General features: G+C 41.2%; 2 protein-coding genes across 11 annotated transcripts in view; one reads left to right on the top strand and one right to left on the bottom strand.

Annotated features, from left to right (window-relative positions):
• Positions 1-8487, top strand: part of nsd1a (nuclear receptor binding SET domain protein 1a) — a 28326-nt gene extending 19839 nt beyond the window's left edge. For all 9 annotated transcript variants that reach the window (XM_023819518.2, XM_023819519.2, XM_023819517.2 and 6 more), the window contains 10 exons: positions 24-203; positions 312-468; positions 785-990; positions 1104-1216; positions 1353-1622; positions 1909-2025; positions 2341-2482; positions 2626-2732; positions 2955-3156; positions 3619-8487. In XM_023819518.2, coding sequence (XP_023675286.2) covers positions 24-203; positions 312-468; positions 785-990; positions 1104-1216; positions 1353-1622; positions 1909-2025; positions 2341-2482; positions 2626-2732; positions 2955-3156; positions 3619-4319 — 2195 coding nt within the window. In that variant the 3' untranslated portion in view covers positions 4320-8487. The remainder of the gene's footprint in view (positions 1-23; positions 204-311; positions 469-784; positions 991-1103; positions 1217-1352; positions 1623-1908; positions 2026-2340; positions 2483-2625; positions 2733-2954; positions 3157-3618) is intronic.
• Positions 8488-8830: 343 nt separating this feature from the next.
• LOC111847917 (ras-related protein Rab-24-like) lies at positions 8831-16652 on the bottom strand. 2 transcript variants are annotated; one of them, XR_011993646.1, is made up of 10 exons: positions 16327-16652; positions 15500-15654; positions 14232-14300; positions 12998-13076; positions 12436-12503; positions 12151-12250; positions 11333-11383; positions 11088-11150; positions 10629-10864; positions 8831-10390 (listed from the first exon to the last, which is right to left on the bottom strand). XR_011993646.1 is itself a non-coding variant. In XM_023819525.2 (9 exons), exons 2-9 carry the CDS (start codon positions 15614-15616, stop codon positions 10800-10802), a joined length of 612 nt encoding a protein of 203 aa, XP_023675293.1. In that variant the 5' UTR covers positions 15617-15654; positions 16327-16652; the 3' UTR covers positions 8831-10799. The 2 variants fall into 2 exon arrangements, 1 of the variants encoding a protein (XP_023675293.1); XM_023819525.2 differs by having other exon boundaries at positions 8831-10864.
• Between the last annotated feature and the right edge of the window lie 223 nt (positions 16653-16875).

Here is a 16875-nt window from a genome sequence, read left to right as displayed (position 1 = left end):
TGCCCCTCACCCACCTTCCGCAGGTCGCCTGACCCGCTGCGTACGCTGCCCAGTTGCCTACCACGCCAACGACTACTGCATGGCCGCCGGCAGCGTCGTTCTGGCCAACAACAGCTTCCTGTGTCCCAACCACTTCACTCCTCGCAAAGGCTGCCGCAATCACGAGCACGTCAACGTCAGCTGGTGCTTTGTCTGCTCCGAGGGTCAGCGCGCCTTCCTTCCGGATCCCGTTCCGCCTCTCCGTCCGTCTAGGCCCCAAGCTGGTTCAAGTCTGTTGATTGATCCTGGTCATACCTTCTCTGTTCCTGCAGGGGGCAGCCTCCTGTGCTGCGAATCATGTCCTGCGGCTTTTCATCGCGAGTGTCTGAATATCGACATGCCTGAAGGAAGCTGGTACTGCAACGACTGCCGGGCTGGAAAGAAACCCCATTACAAGGAGATCGTGTGGGTCAAAGTGGGCCGATACAGGTCAGAGCAACTAATGTATACCTAATGTAACGTTGCTGTGTACAAAAAGCAGTGAGTCATTTTACTGAGATATACGGTAATTTGCTAAATTTTATTTATTGGTGGGTGGTTTTATCATAGATTTTGTTTTACGATAAAACTTAATTTTACGATAATTTCCCCAAAATTCAATGGCCATATTAGAGTAATATCACGTAAGGATAAGTCATACTGGGTTTTGTCAGTGACTGACCACATGGTTCATTTGCTCACTGCAGCATCTGCACATATGGCCGCCTTACTTGGTTAATCCTTGCTGTGTTCCGTCTCTGCGCAGGTGGTGGCCTGCAGAGGTCAGCCACCCAAAAAGTATCCCTGATAACATCCTCCGCATGAGGCACGACGTGGGGGAGTTTCCAGTGCACTTCTTCGGCTCCAAAGATTACCTGTGGACCTACCAGGCTCGGGTTTTTCCCTACATGGAAGGCGACGCCAACAACAAGGAGCAGATGGGGAAGGGCGCCGACGCTGTCTACAAGAAAGGTAGACGCGATCTTCGGGCAGGAAGACCCAGCTAGGGCATGTAACGGAAGATTAGTTCGGCTCTTTGCCGGGGGAGTCTGGGCTCTGGCGTGACGGTGATTATGTGCCTCCAGCACTGCATGAAGCTGCAGAAAGATTCCGGGAACTGCAAGCTGAGAAGGAGATCAGGCAGCTTCAGGAGGACAGGAAGAACGACAAAAAACCTCCTTCTTACAGGCACATTAAGGTATCAGATGATCATTTGAAGGTCAGAAGAAAGATGGGGAAACAAATATAAAATTAGCCTGCTTCATGCAAGGTTGTTTATTCTTCCCGCTTCTTTGCTTCTCATTCTTCATGCTCATCATTCTCTGCTCATGCAGGTGAACCGGCCAATAGGTAAAGTGCAGATCTTCACCGCCGACCTATCAGAGATCCCCCGCTGCAACTGCAAGGCGACTGATGAAAACCCTTGCGGCATGGACTCCGAGTGCATCAACCGCATGCTGATGTACGAGTGCCACCCGCAGGTGTGCCCGGCCGGCGAGCACTGCCAGAACCAGTGCTTCACCAAGCGCCAATACACCCAGGTGGAGATCTTCCGCACGCTGGCACGCGGCTGGGGTCTGCGCAGCATCACCAATATCAAGAAGGTGTGTGAAGCCAAGACTTGACTGCAGGCTGACTGAACAAGATATTCACCCAAACATACTGCAAGGCAATGAAACAGAAATGTTTAATTTTCCACAATTAAAAAGCAAAGTTTGCTTCAGAAATACAGCAAATCTAATTAAATTACGAATTAGTTGATCACTAGAAGCTTATTTAATTAATGTAAATAATGAAATTTAAGCATACATGCGGTAGACTTCATCCAAGAATTAAAGACTTAATGACCGAACTGTTTCAATTTTTGTGACCGTTTGCTGCACTTTTTAGGGAGCGTTTGTGAATGAGTATGTTGGTGAGGTGATTGATGAAGAGGAGTGCCGCACTCGGATCAAGCACGCTCAGGAGAACGACATCTGCAACTTCTACATGCTGACTTTAGATAAGGTGACATCTACTTGGCTGGCTTTAAGAGAAGTGAAGAACATTGACTGTATTTTGGTTCTGACAGGGATTGTTGATGGACATTGATGTTGTTACGTAGCTGTGAGTTTTATCCGCACTGTTTTATTCATTTCGCCTTAACTTCCAAGGAAGTTCTTGCACCATACATTCAGAAAGAACCCTGACTTAATAGGTTGCCTAATCTATTAAGAATGGTGGGGAAAATATACATTTGAAGCCTTAATTTATTTGATCTTGTGTTTTATTTCCTCTTAATTATTACTTTCAGTATAGAATGTGTGTGTCTTGTGTCTGCAGGATCGCATCATTGACGCTGGACCTAAGGGCAATGAGGCGCGTTTCATGAACCACAGCTGCCAGCCCAACTGTGAGACGCAGAAGTGGACCGTCAGCGGTGACACGCGAGTTGGACTCTTCGCACTGGTGGACATCCCTGCTGGTGGGCCGTTCTCTTAGTCTGACCCATAATCCTCTGCTCTTTCTGATGTATGATGACCTGCACGAGGGGCAATGTGGCAGGAGACTGCTGTTTTCTGGGTAGAGCTTTCGAGAGATAAGGTAAATCTTTGTGACTTTTGTTAGGTGTGGAACTCACATTCAATTACAATCTGGAATGTCTGGGCAATGGAAAGACAGTCTGCAAATGTGGGGCATCCAACTGCAGCGGTTTCTTGGGCGAGAGACCAAAGGTAATGAATCGGCAAGCGCTGGTGGCCTGAGGGATGTTCCTTGGCGTACTTTGAAAAACAGAGCAATAGCAGTGACCTTCTACCTTCTGAATTGACTTTTATCTGTACTTTAATAGGCAGTGGTTATTCCTAGCTGTATGGAATGATACCACAGTGTTTCAGTTTGCAGAGAAAGCACATTGTATTGTTTGAGGTGCTTAAGTTGATTTTTTTTTGCCGTAGAACCAGCCCTCGGCAGAGGATAAGGCCCGAAAACTGAAGAAAAAGGCTGCAGTAAAGCGAAAGAGCCAACTGGAGGTGACCAAGGAGCGAGAGGATGAGTGTTTCACTTGTGGTGATGGAGGGCAGGTTGTATCCTGCAAGAAACCTGGTTGCCCTAAAGTCTACCACGCCGACTGCCTCAAGCTGGCAAAGAGACCAGCGGGTTCGTGTCTCTCAGCTTTTGTCGCGACGGGGTCTTATATCTTATATCATTATCGCACAAAGTGTTTTGTGTATAATCGTAACAGGTAGATACTTTATTGATCTCAAAGGAAATTTAGGAGGACGTATTTAGCCATTTCTCTCTTGCCTTTTACACAACCACTTTATATAATACAGTCCACGTTTTTGCTCCCTACCAGGCAATTCACATTTTTGCTCCCTTCCGGTAGCTGAGAGGGAGTAAAAGTGTGAATTATCTAGTATGGAGCTGTGTGGGTCCCTGAGGACTGGGTTGGGGAGCCCTGCTTACAGCATTTGATTAGACTTGCATGAACCTTTTATAGGACAAGTTTTCTAATTGTATTGGCTGCCACCCATATTTCTGCTTGTCAATCAGGTCTGTGTAGTCTGAATATGCTGCTGTTAGGGTTCTGTCTGAAACACATTTCATTGGGTGTTGTAGGGCGCTGGGAGTGTCCATGGCATCAGTGTGACGTGTGTCTGAAGGAAGCAGCCTCCTTCTGTGAAATGTGCTCCAGTTCCTTCTGCAAGCAGCACCGTGAGGGGAAGCTGTTCATCTCCAAGCTGGATGGTCGCCTCTCCTGTAGTGATCATGACCCATGTGGGCCTGACCCCCTGGAGCCTGGAGAGATCCGCGAATATGTTCTACCGCCCCTGAAAGCAGTAGGAGTGGCTCCTCCACCGCTTACTGCGGCCCCTTCGGTGGCTGCCGCTCAGCCTGCCCTCAAACCCGCCAATGGACGGCCTCCACCCGTGACCAGCTCCGCCCCCCTGCCTCTATACAGCGCCCCCAGCCACCCCTACGTGTCCGGTGCCCCTAACAGCATCCTGGGTTCTTCTGCTTCTCAATATAGGGACAACAAAGAAGTGGAAGAAGATGACGAAGACGACGAGGACGACGAGGATGATGACGATGTTGGCGAAGAAGAAGACCTTGAGGATGATGGAGAGATTGAGGATGGAGAGGTGATTGGGCTGGATGAAGAAGATGCAGATGACTATGAAGAAGAGGATGGAGAGATTGTGGAGGATGAGGGGTTGGACCTGGAGATAGAGGATGGGCAGACAATGGATGATGAAGACCCTGAGTACTTGGATGAAGAGGAAGGAGAAGTGATTGAAAGTCAAAAGCCAAGGGCGTAGGGGGGGGGGCGGAGACTTTAGTGGAGCCAATGGAAAGGCCCTTCCTACATCCCTGGACTATAAAGAGGCTTTTCCAAGATGCAGGTCTAACATGGGGGAGTGACATGTGGGGAGAACTGAAGGAGGCTGACCAACCAGTGGAGACCCGGTACAGAGTTAAACCTTTGCTTTCTGCATGCATGCAACACCTTCAGACGGTCCCTGCAGAATGTCAAAGAGCTGCTAGTTCCCTCAGTTCTTCCCAGACCCCGACCTCCCAGCCGTCTTTAACGTCTCCTTAGGGGAGTGGAACTGGTGCTATGGAGTTTTGTCTGTGTAGTCTCAACTTTTCTCATTCATACATTTTTAATATCTGGTGCTGTTTTATTGTGAGATTGGACTTTTGTATGCTCATCTTTGTTTACTTTGTTTACATTTAATCTGAAACTCTTCTGGGGGGGGGGAACTCAAACACACAAACATTTAAGGCCAAAATCAGCACTGCAGCTACTTAATGAGAGCTGGAAGGTTGCTTTTATAAGCAAATGCCAAGATAAATGCACCATGAGCTAAGAATATCCAGAAGAGTTCTGCAACTTCTAGTATTTATGAATTCCCTTGTTAAGTAATCTTACATGCTTTAGGCTTGGTCTTAGCAAATGATTTCTTACCCAATTGCAAGTTATTTTGTTTTTAAAAATAACTTTTTTATACAAAACGTATTACTTGTCAGATTTTAACTATTAATAATAATGTCCAGACTTTAATTGATCTACTCAATTTGGTTCACTAAGAACTGCGTTCATACTTACAAGCATACAAATATATTCATTCATGTGGGGATTTTAGCAGACAAATGAGAGTGCTCTTTTAACAGATGAACAAAGGTGACATATCGAATGTTACGCCTGACCTCATTTCTTACTTACCGGAAACGTGACTCTACACCATTGGAATTACACCCCAAGCAGTTATTTTAGTTCCTTAAACTGTAAGCAGATCAACTGAACAAGCAAATGGTGAATAAACACAAATTAATTGCAGTGTGTTGAAATAGACGTAACCCTCTTTGATATGCCACAATTGATCAACCCACCGCAAAGCTCAATGCCAAAGACCATCTAATAACAGACACCATGGTAGAGCTGTGGTAGAGCTATCATGAATGACATTTTATTAATTTCCTAGATTGCCTCCCGGAGTTGAGCTACGTGCGTGCATCGGTAACTACGTCCTCTCAGTGGATTATTTGGCTTGGGAGCTGCCCATCTAAGGTTCTCATCTGAAGTCTCAATCCCTGCAGTTTCATTGCAGAACAAGTACTAGCCGTACAGGGTCATAGAACATGAATATGTGCATTTCACCAGCTGCACTTTATTAATCTGGTTTGATTGTTTTAGTGGCATAACACACATCCCTTTAAACTGAACACTGGAAAGGCCATATTATTACCAGTTCTGGCAAGAGTGAATATATTCCCTGTCAGATAATAATTAGCATCTCATCTGCCGGTGAATTAAACCACATTCAGTTGTTCATTTGGCGAAAGTTAGAGGAATGACCTTAAATGGGATCTAGAAATACCAGTCATGTCGAATGTAATCCACTTTATCCCAGTTACAGAAATCTCCCTCTCTTCTCTGAACTCTCCAGCAGTGTATGTACATTCGCACATACCACTGAATTCATGTTTTAAATCGTTTATTCAGAACACCTGAGGATTTTAGGTTTATTTATTTTCTTTTATTGCCATGGATTTGAATGACGTATCCGGAAGGTTGTATGCTGTTCTATCACTGTATTCTTACATTTTCAACGATCAATCGGAACGTGATCGCGCAGTGAAGACGCAACTGCAAGCCAAACCGCAGCCTCTGCTGTTTAAGGAATGAAGTTCACTCAGTTCAAGTCAGTGAGTCCATGGATGCTGCTGTAGACGTAGACCACAGCGAGGCTGCGTTTGTCAGTGTGTTGCCCTGAGCTGTTGCAGACACTGCGCCGTTGTCTCTACTCCCAGCCTGGCCTGTACTTTGTATTTCCCTTTGTTCTGAAGTTAGACCCATCATTACTGAGCAGCCTGGGAGAATGTCCCCAAGTCAGTCATGAAGTCAGTTAGCTTCGTAATCATGGAATTGTGTGTGCACTTTTGTGTGTGAAAGTGAAAGTTTAATCCACAGCTCTGCGATTAAACTAATTTGTTACAAGTACATACTGTATGTATATAATGATACTATCTTCAATTATAATGCACAGTAAAATAATATGGATTTTCATCCATCGTCTAACATTGATGTTCTTTCATGTTACCCTCTACAGTTCAACAAATGGACTTAGTTAACCAGGCTGTCTGTTCACTGGGTGGTTAGAGGGGTGTTTGAGTAATTGGTTGCTCAGACTGGGTCCATATTGCTCACCAACCAAATGCTAATTCTTGCACAGAGTGGAGTAGGTACACACCAATTCCCACACCGTACAGTTCTGTGCTAGAGAAGGCTGTAAGAATCCCCATTTATTAATGAACTGATGATATTAACTTTAAGAATTTCACTTCTACCTCTCCCCACCACACTTTTACCTTATCTCTATGTGACTTGGAAATAATAATTAAACAATATGTGGTCTGTTCAGCATGGAAAGACTGAATGTAGTTGTTTTATGAAGAAAACCAGGATTGTCTCCCAGTATATTTGTCACACATATATCACCTAAAGGACAGGTGTGATGCCGTCTCTCAGCATATGGCATTGCCATGTGACAGAGGCAACATTACGTAGTAACATATTTAAAATTTGAATGCAAATCATGATTTTTTTTAATATATAATTAAGTTATGTATTTTTAAGAAACTTTTTCGCTCCTGCAATATACTGGCATCTTTGCTTCCCAGTCAAGGCCTTGGGTTGCCAGGACCATTATTGGATAGGCAGTTAGAGAAAGTGGATGGACTAAAATGTTGTGATTCTAATGGTTAAATTATAACACGCACACACACACACACAACACTGCCTTTGTGGAGTGACCGAAGTTCTTATTTTGAGTGTGATCCATAAAGATGTAATATATTGCATATACGTTGCATTATGATAATTTTACATTTGGGGCCATCAATAAAAATATGTATATTTTGATGTTTGCCATTTACACATTTGAAATGATGAATAATTTCTAGGTAATATAGAGAAGAGGTAACTGAATTTCCCCCTGATTTGCTCTCTTATGGTATTAGCATTTATTTTGTTGGCATGTATCTTTGCTTCAACAGGACTCATGAACATGGCTCAGTGACGGATATCGCAATCCTGAGGGAAGTGGTAATATTACAGAGTAACAATGCTTTAAATACTACAATTATTTTTCTACTTGCATATATTTACACCACTACCCATCTGATTGTATCTATTAACTAGATATATGTTAAAACTAATTGTGGCGAAGCATAACTGGGAGTTAAGTGCATAGTGATGCTAAGTATTAAAAAGACAACGCGGCTCTCTTTGGTCACCTAACAGCCCTGGTTTATCTGTAGCATGTAAAATATTTATTGACGACTTGTATGTTCAATGGGTTACAGAGGAAGTTACATAACTCAGTTGGGTCATTATGTTTTCGGCCGTGAAAAAAAGGAGCAAAACGATATTTACCACTGACAGCAAGTGGGTAATATGCTGATGTTGATGATTCACGTCTCAAAGGTCCTGCTGGACCCCAGATTTAGATGGTTCAGCAAATTAGTATTAGTATCCTGAGTATGTTTACCTCACATATTACATTAAATTGCCCTCCATTACACTGATTGCTGTTATAATTAACTCATTGTATGGGTTGCCTGAAATTATTTGCGGACATTTTCTTTTTAGTTTCATACTTAGTAGTGTGTCTGTTCTGTATATGTATTTGTCTATATTCCCATATAACCAGTTCATTGGCCTCTCACCTTTCCTTGTTCCGATGTCTTTGACTGATCTATAGCTGTTTTTGTTTGCTTTGGCTAGTTTTTTCCCTCCACTGTAATTTTTGAAAATGTGTTCATGCCCTTTGTCCTCGGAACCCCAACATGTTTCTCTGCTCCTCGGTCCGGAGAGGCAGAGAAACTATTCTTACGAACTAGAAACACTGCTGCCTTCAGAGGGTCGCCGAACTGTACTGTAGTCCTTTGTATATAATAAAGATCACTGTATGGAACAAGCTACCTGTTCAGTCACAAGTTCCTTTTTTACCACACAATGTGTTTGACAGGTGGAAGTAAAGGTTTCGATATCAAATTTACTTTTAACCTTGTTATGTCGGTTATTATTTTAACTGTATTTCATATTGTTATTGCTTGGCTGCCTAACCAAACATTTTTAACTGTGACCATACAGATTTACTGTTTCACATGGGTGATGATACGCTGAATTGTTACTCTTCTTAGTCACCCTGCTACTTGCTATCAGCTACACATATGTAGTCAATTAGTCACCATATTGCGTCACACTGGGAAAAATTCCATATGTGAATTGTGGTGTTTCAAAATAATAATAATAAAAGAAACCTTTAAATTAATCCATTTTATTCAGTATTGAATTAGGTATTCACCACCCAACCTTAGAACAGTTCTTGCCATTGTGTGCTTCACAGAGTGAAATTAAATATTTAACATTGTCAAGTTGTAAAATATAATATTATGCAGAGCAATATGGTAACAATGGTGAACATGGTGAAACACCCTGAGGGTTTGTGCAGCGATGCTGTAGTTTTCATCCCCAGAGAAAATCAGCTGCCTGCTGTAATTAATCTTAGCTTTTCAGTCTTAGCATTTTAATAGGCATACAAATAAAACACGAATACAGTTTGATACCAATATTCCAGTACTAATACATTGTTTTAATACATGTCCAATGACTACTTGATGTGCTCTGGAAAATTAAAGAAACTATATCAAGGTTTATTGAGAACAATGACATCTAGGTCACTTCTATCAAATGGCAACTGTGAAGCCTATTCAACTGCAACCTTAAAGGGCGGCAATGCATTTGAGATAATTGATGTCATGGAAATGGAGGTAATTTAGCATTCTTTCTTAGGTTGGTAGTAGTTCAAAGAGAGATGGAGAACTACCATCTTAGTCTATTCTCACCTGATTCAGACATTTTTTTTCTATTTAGACCATAAATATAAGATTGACACATTTATCAGCAATGCTACAATGAAACTCCAATCCAGTTTTTTCAGCTCACGTGTAACCCTGTGTGTAAACACTCAGCTTATCTTAAATAACTATCACATATGTTAGAAAGTTGTAAACATTGCCATGAGACATTCAGGAAACTTCAAAAGTAGTTCTTCTGCGCCCAACACAACACATGTATCCATGCACTTTCAGTCCAAGCAAATCACTTTAATTTACTTCCTTCAAGAAGACTAAAGACATAAAATAGCATAAACAGGTGATCATAACCCCGATGCCTGTAAGATGGCCTCTGTCGTAGGAAGGCGAGCCTGTGGAGGAACCTCACTGGGATGATTCTTCACAGCTGGAGACCATGAGGACTTGGACACGAAGAGGCTCGTCAGTAGCTTAGCTCCGATTCCCCACGTCAGACCCACACGATGCCCACAACATCTCAGCGGCTGAACCTACCTGCCTGCCAATTTCACTCTTACCTTCACTAATGAACTTAAACTCCTTCACTAAGGGCACACTCTCCCTCAGCACCCGGAAAGAACAATCCGCCCATTTCTGAGAGAGCGCCATGGAATCGGAGACATGGACTCTCATCCCCATCGCTTCAAACTCAACTGCTGAAGTGAACGCTGAAGGATGTGTTCAGAAGAGGAAAGAAGAACAGCAAATAGCAGGGGTATGACCTCTAACCCCTCCTACTGGACCCCGTCCAGCCACAACTATGCCTCGGTATCCATCCATCCATCCATCCATCCATCTATCCAGTTTCTGTAACTGTTTGTCCTATTCAGGGTGGCGGGGGTCCGGAGCCTATGGGCACAAGGCAGGGAAAAACCCAGGATGGGGCTCCAACCCGTCGCAGGGCACAGCAGAGAGAGAACAACATGGGGAGAACATGCAAATTCCACTGCCAGCCCACTTCTGCATCCTGCCCAAGAAAACAGCATACAGGAGTGGAGATGAGAGGCACGTTTATAAAAACAACAATCAAACTACAAACCAGTTCTTGAAAAAATTCCAGATATTTGAAAAAGCAGTTTTAACCATGAAGCATTCAGCTTCAACATTCAGAAACAGACGGTGAATAAAAAACAAAAGAAAAATCGAGCAAAAAAAATGGCATAAGAATCAGATCGAAGAGAAGATAATATAAGCAGTAATCTCACTAAGATGAAGACTTGTAACCAGGTTTCAGGTCAAGAGTCTCTCAGCAGCGTCAGTGTTTGGTTGCTGTGTAGCTTCTGTTCAATTGGCCTCTGAGCACCAAGCACCCAAACCTCTTTTTCTTCCCAGAATCCTACGTTAGATGATCATTTCCAATTGCGTAATGCCCATCGTCAATTGTGGCAGCAAGAGTAAAAATAGGAGTTGTTTGTCTGTCCCAGATCCACTCCTTTTTCCTCTGAAAAGAAGCAGAGTATATAATTAGGGCATTTACGCCACTGAAAAAGAAACTAAAAGCAAGAGTTGACTTTCATTCACAGAAGAGTCTTTTCCTGCTATTGACAGGAAACATTTGATATGCAGTAAGTTTCACATCAATGAACAATTAAAAAGAGCCCAATTAAAAAGCATATGAAACCGTAGAAAGCCCCCAACAGAAGAAGAAATGAAGGCGGACTCACCTGTCATGAGCTGGAAGGTGGTGCTGTTATAGATGTCTTCTGCTACTTTCTGAAAGAGTTCATCTGTAAGAAAGGGGTCAAGGAGCAGGTCTGACACGGTCCGCGTCCTTACAAAAAGCTGTTACTCATTACAGGGGCCCTAAAATGTATCATGTTACAGCACAAACTAAAATAAAACCATTATTAAAACCTTTATTTAGCACAATGACAGGAAGCGTGCATCGGAAAGGTAATATTTTACTCGCCGACATTTTTCCCGGTTTTACTGGATGTCTCAAACAGCTCAGCCTTAATTTCTGCAGAGAGGAAGAGAAATCAGACAGGGTATGTATACTGGGATCCCTGGGAAAACTGGTTTTCTGCAGCATGACATTAAGTACATTCAACGATGAAGCAACAGTCACAAAAATAAAAAAATACTAAATACAATATGAAATATATACCTAGCACAGCATTTTTTTTTTCTAATTCACTATTAAACAAATACAGAACTAGCTTGGTGTGCAATCACTCAGGGCAGGAGGCAGATGGCATGTTGGTGAATGGAAGGGTAGAGATCCTTAGTGCATCATGGTGGTGTCACTTGCTTGCAATGGTGCCACCACCATCAGTGTATCTAGAAACATCCCTACGAGTGGTTCAGCCTTTTTAGTGGGTGTATTTGACGGATTCATCCTTTTTTTTTTTTTTTTAAACTACCCAAGGATTTTAGGACATTTATCATTTTTTACTAGAAGTTCTATTATTTTTTTACATTTAATTAGTTTCTTTAAAGTTACAATATGCAGTAATTTTCGCAGTAATGTTCGAAGTAATGCTCGGGGTAATGTTTACAGTAATGTTCGCAGTAATGCTCGGAGTAATGTTTACAGTAATGTTCGCAGTAATGTTTACAGTAATGCTCGCAGTAATGTTCGCAGTAATGTTTACAGTAATGTTCGCAGTAATGCTCGGAGTAATGTTTACAGTAATGTTCACAGTAATGTTTACAGTAATGTTCACAGTAATGCTTGCTGTAATGCTCCTTAAAGGCAGTAGTGAAATTGCGGTGTTTTGTTCATACCTTCGGCATAATCCTGTACATCATGGTAGTCCATTTGTCGCATGGTGCGGTCTGTTTCAATGAGGTCACTTTTTGTTCCGCACAGGTAGATCTTGCAGTGCTTAAATCAAGAGAACAAAAATAATATTTATTTTTAAACATTATACAACCATTTATCTTTTGACAATATCATCGGATGGAACGCTATGCTTCACGTTCGTGGTATTCATCAAAGCATGGATCATCTGAGACCAGTCAGATAGCACAGAAAGCCATATAAAGATGCTTCACAGAAAACAAACTTACTTCTTCACACTTTTGCAGCTCCTCTACCCAAAACTTCACACGTAAAAAACTGCTTCTGTCAGTCAAATCTGGAAGAGAGATTTATAGATTACAGTGCATTCAAAGATAAACAGTGAGGTATTTACAATATTGCCAAGCTAAGTAGGCCTACAATGTAGTTACACTGAAGCCAGAAACCTTTCTGCCAGTGTTCTCAATTCTTGGAGCTATAAAGCCTAACTAAGTACAACACGATTACTGTGCAAATAACCAAACCCGCTGAAATAAAAGACCATTTTATTGGTGAACATCTTAGTTTATACATGAAGGCTTTAAGTGCTTCAGACTGACAAATGGCCTAGATAAACTACATCCAATCAAAACTATCAGGGATGTGAAGGCCCAATCTTTACTAGCAGGTCAGTAACTGGGGATTTGAACTAAGAAATTTAATTATCAAAGTATTCTGTATTAAATTAATATTTATCGATACTTTTGACCAATGGACCTTGAAAGATTCAGCATGAGTAAATGTATGGCTGAAATCTGATGAGAAAATTTTTTGAACGGGTCCAATATTTACCGTAACATACAATAGCACCTTTAGCTCCCCGGTAGTAAATTCTACTCATGGCTTCGTAACGTTCTGATCCAGCTGTGTCCTGGGGTAAGCATAAGAAGAAGGGGTAAGCACAAGTCGATTACAGCAAGACCACTGAAACACTCAGCCTCACAAAAAAAACAGAGGTGGTATATAGCCATCATGTATTTTCAGTGGTATATAGCAGTCATGTATTTTCAGTGGTATATAACCGTCATGTATTTTCAGTGGTATATAACCGTCATGTATTTTCAGTGGTATATAACCGTCATGTATTTTCAGTGGTATATAGCCATCATGTATTTTCAGTGGTATATAACCGTCATGTATTTTCAGTGGTATAAAGCCGTCATGTATTTTCAGTGGTATATAACCGTCATGTATTTTCAGTGGTATATAACCGTCATGTATTTTCAGTGGTATATAACCGTCATGTATTTTCAGTGGTATATAGCCATCATGTATTTTCAGTGGTATATAACCGTCATGTATTTTCAGTGGTATATAGCCATCATGTATTTTCAGTGGTATATAGCCATCATGTATTTTCAGTGGTATATAGCCGTCATGTATTTTCAGTGGTATAAAGCCGTCATGTATTTTCAGTGGTATATAACCGTCATGTATTTTCAGTGGTATATAGCCATCATGTATTTTCAGTGGTATATAACCGTCATGTATTTTCAGTGGTATAAAGCCATCATGTATTTTCAGTGGTATATAGCCATCATGTATTTTCAGTGGTATATAACCGTCATGTATTTTCAGTGGTATATAACCGTCATGTATTTTCAGACACCAGTGACATCCAAAGGTTTCCTTCACTAAAACTCCAAGGCAGAATTTGTTGAATACACAGTAGGTTCCTACCAATTAATAAAATTTACTGACTGATATGATTGCCGATTTACCATATTCAAACTTTACCTTCAAATAAGGAAATACATTCTCACAAAAAAAATTAAGTGCAGTCTATTCTATTTAACAAAACAGAATAAAAGAGTGATTCATCCCCATAGAGAAACTCTCTCTTCATCCAATCAGGTTCTCCATGAGACACTGGTACATGGCGACGGCATGTTTAGGGGTCACAGCGCAAGGTTGTATCTGTGGAACCTTAATATTGGCTGATATTTTGGCCAATGTATGTATTGGTTGAGCCAATTTTTTTTTTTTTTTTTAGTGAAACCAGCTTGCAAAAAAAAACAGGTCTTACCCAGATTCCAAGAGTCAATACTTTATCTCCCATCTGAATCTGTCTGGCAACAAATGCTGCTCCAATAGTCTGTTGGCAAATATATACATTTTTCATACCATGTTCTCATGAAGTGACCCTAGATATACTGATTACTTCACACTCCGCATGCTGAACCACATGGACAAGTAACAACAGTTTTAAAAAAAGTGTTAAACAGTAAAAAAAAAAAAGAAAACTTCACTTAGAATGTTATACATGCCTACTATATGGTCATAAAAAGTTCACACAACTTTCACTGAGTTTCAAACCATCTGCAGGCTTCTCTAAACAACACTCCAAATTCCCCATGAGGCTGTTCCTCTGCATCAAGCAGATGAAGGAAACAGGAAACTTTGGCCCTGCACCTTCTCAAACAACCCTGTGACAACATATGTGATGAAAACAGCTGTGTTCGTGGGTAACACCTCAGCATCTCAGCGAGAACTCATCTCACTTACTAGGTAGCTGCTCTGGTCTGGAGGTTATCATATCATGAATACACAATACATTTGCTGAGAACATAGTGCGGCATATCTATACGGTTTATGCAATATTCCGAACTATCTGCTCCTTGGACCAAGGTACTCTACTGTATAATATTAGTTTTTCAGGAACAGATTAGTTTCCTATGAGGTTATGGTGGTAAGTGGTGAGCAGTGGTGGCTTAATGGTTAGGGAAGCGTACTTGTAATTGAAAGATTGCTGGTTCGAATCCCTGACCAGCAAAGCACCACTGAGGTACCCTGAGCAAGGTACCGCCCCCAAGCACTGCTCCCCGGGCGCTGAATTAGCTGCCCCCTGCTATGTCACGATGTCACATATGGGTTAAATGCAGAGGACACATTTCGTTATTGTGTGCTGTGGTGTGTCAACACTGATCACTAAATTCTAATTTTAGATTCTAGTAAGTTAAAACATTTGTTTCTTTCTATGATCGGTTCTTCTTTGACCAATGCAATCAAATCTGTCTCAATCACTTCTAATTTAATACATCCACTTTTATCATAGAATGTTAATTCTTCCCCTTCAGGGATGCTTCTTGCCTGTTTTGTAGAAGTCACCATCTGTTCTGTAATGATTTCTATATTTTTTAAAATACACTTCATTATTTAACACCATGAAACACTTTGAACTTAGACTAAGCACAAAAATAACGTCCATCCATCCATTTCCAAAAGTAAATTACATTTTACATCAGTACAGCATAGATAGACATGTAATACCAAGGACAAATAAATCGTACTCACATTTTGATACGGGCCAAAGAAGAATCGGTTGTGTGCAAACCTTTCCACTAGACTTGTTTTCCCAACATACTCCTTACCTAGCATGACCACCTTGGCATCCACTCGCTGAGCACTCATCGTGAGAAGAGCCAGTAAATCGAAGCAATAAAATGAGTCTGCCAAGGAAATAGGCAGAATAATATTTATATATACATATAATATATATAAAATCATACATCAGAAACTGCACATACATAAGCTGTACCAGTTTGGGGTACAGCAGTGATATATTTTAGTGTTGTTGGTTTTCTTTAATAAATTTAACTTTGTAAAGAGGTTATACTTATTAAAAAAAAACAGCTAAAGCTCTCATGAAGCCTCCAATATATATATATATATATATATATATATATATATATATATATATATATATATATATATACATACACACACACACACACACTATTTCTTTTGTTTATAAGGCAATTTAATGTAGCAAATAAAAAATACAAAAAACGTGGGTATGGATACATTACATAGTTTCAATATTTGCATATTTCATGGTACATATAACTAGCACGTCTCCGTTTGTTACATTCATTGTCAAGTAATTCTGGGGCATATTTAACATCTTAACAATACACTTGGTTATGAACGTTATTGTGAACCATCATGTTATCCACGTCTGACACACCCAAGTAAACAACTTCATTTAAAGCTACATCTTCCGAGCTCCGCAGCTAGCGGGTTACTAACCCCACATCATTCTATTTGATCATAAAAAATAAACCCTATCGTACACTACAAACATAATACATAAATATTACCAAACAAAAGGGGTTACTCACAGCTAATGAAAATCACACGGGAGCAGCACTGAGGCAGACTGTGCTGTTTGCAGTAATGTCATTGTAAGTCATGCGTACATACTATAGCGCTGTGTCCGCGCTTATTTTCTGACCGATCCTCCTTATTGGAAAGTGTGCGTTGCATAGCCGCATGCTGACTCCATTAAAACCAGCTAACCGGCTACCCTGCTGTCCGCATGAAGAAGGGGGGAAGCGCCACGTCCTGCCGCTCGGGACCGACGGCGCTTCATTCGGACGCCGCACGGTACCAGAGAAACAGTCCAACACAGCCAACGTGTTCGGGTCTAAATGATGGCGCCACCCAATGTCTATGCGAAAGAGCGACACTGGTAGCAATTCTGTATAATACCAGACAGATGTAATACTGTAGAACAATATGCATTTATAAAGTAAACACAAGCCAACCAAATGCCTTCAAAATATTTTTAAACGTAGGGCATTGTCATAAAGCTTCCTTCCATCTTCTATACCCGCTTATCCCTAACATACAGTGTTTCACGTGTAGAAAGTTAAATATATGAGGTGTAA

The sequence above is a fragment of the Paramormyrops kingsleyae genome, chromosome 10 (genome assembly GCF_048594095.1).
Source record: "Paramormyrops kingsleyae isolate MSU_618 chromosome 10, PKINGS_0.4, whole genome shotgun sequence".
In the NCBI taxonomy this organism is placed as follows: Eukaryota; Metazoa; Chordata; class Actinopteri; order Osteoglossiformes; family Mormyridae; genus Paramormyrops; species Paramormyrops kingsleyae.
Note: the sequence above shows the minus strand (reverse complement) of the source record. Positions and strands in the feature narration are given on the sequence as shown.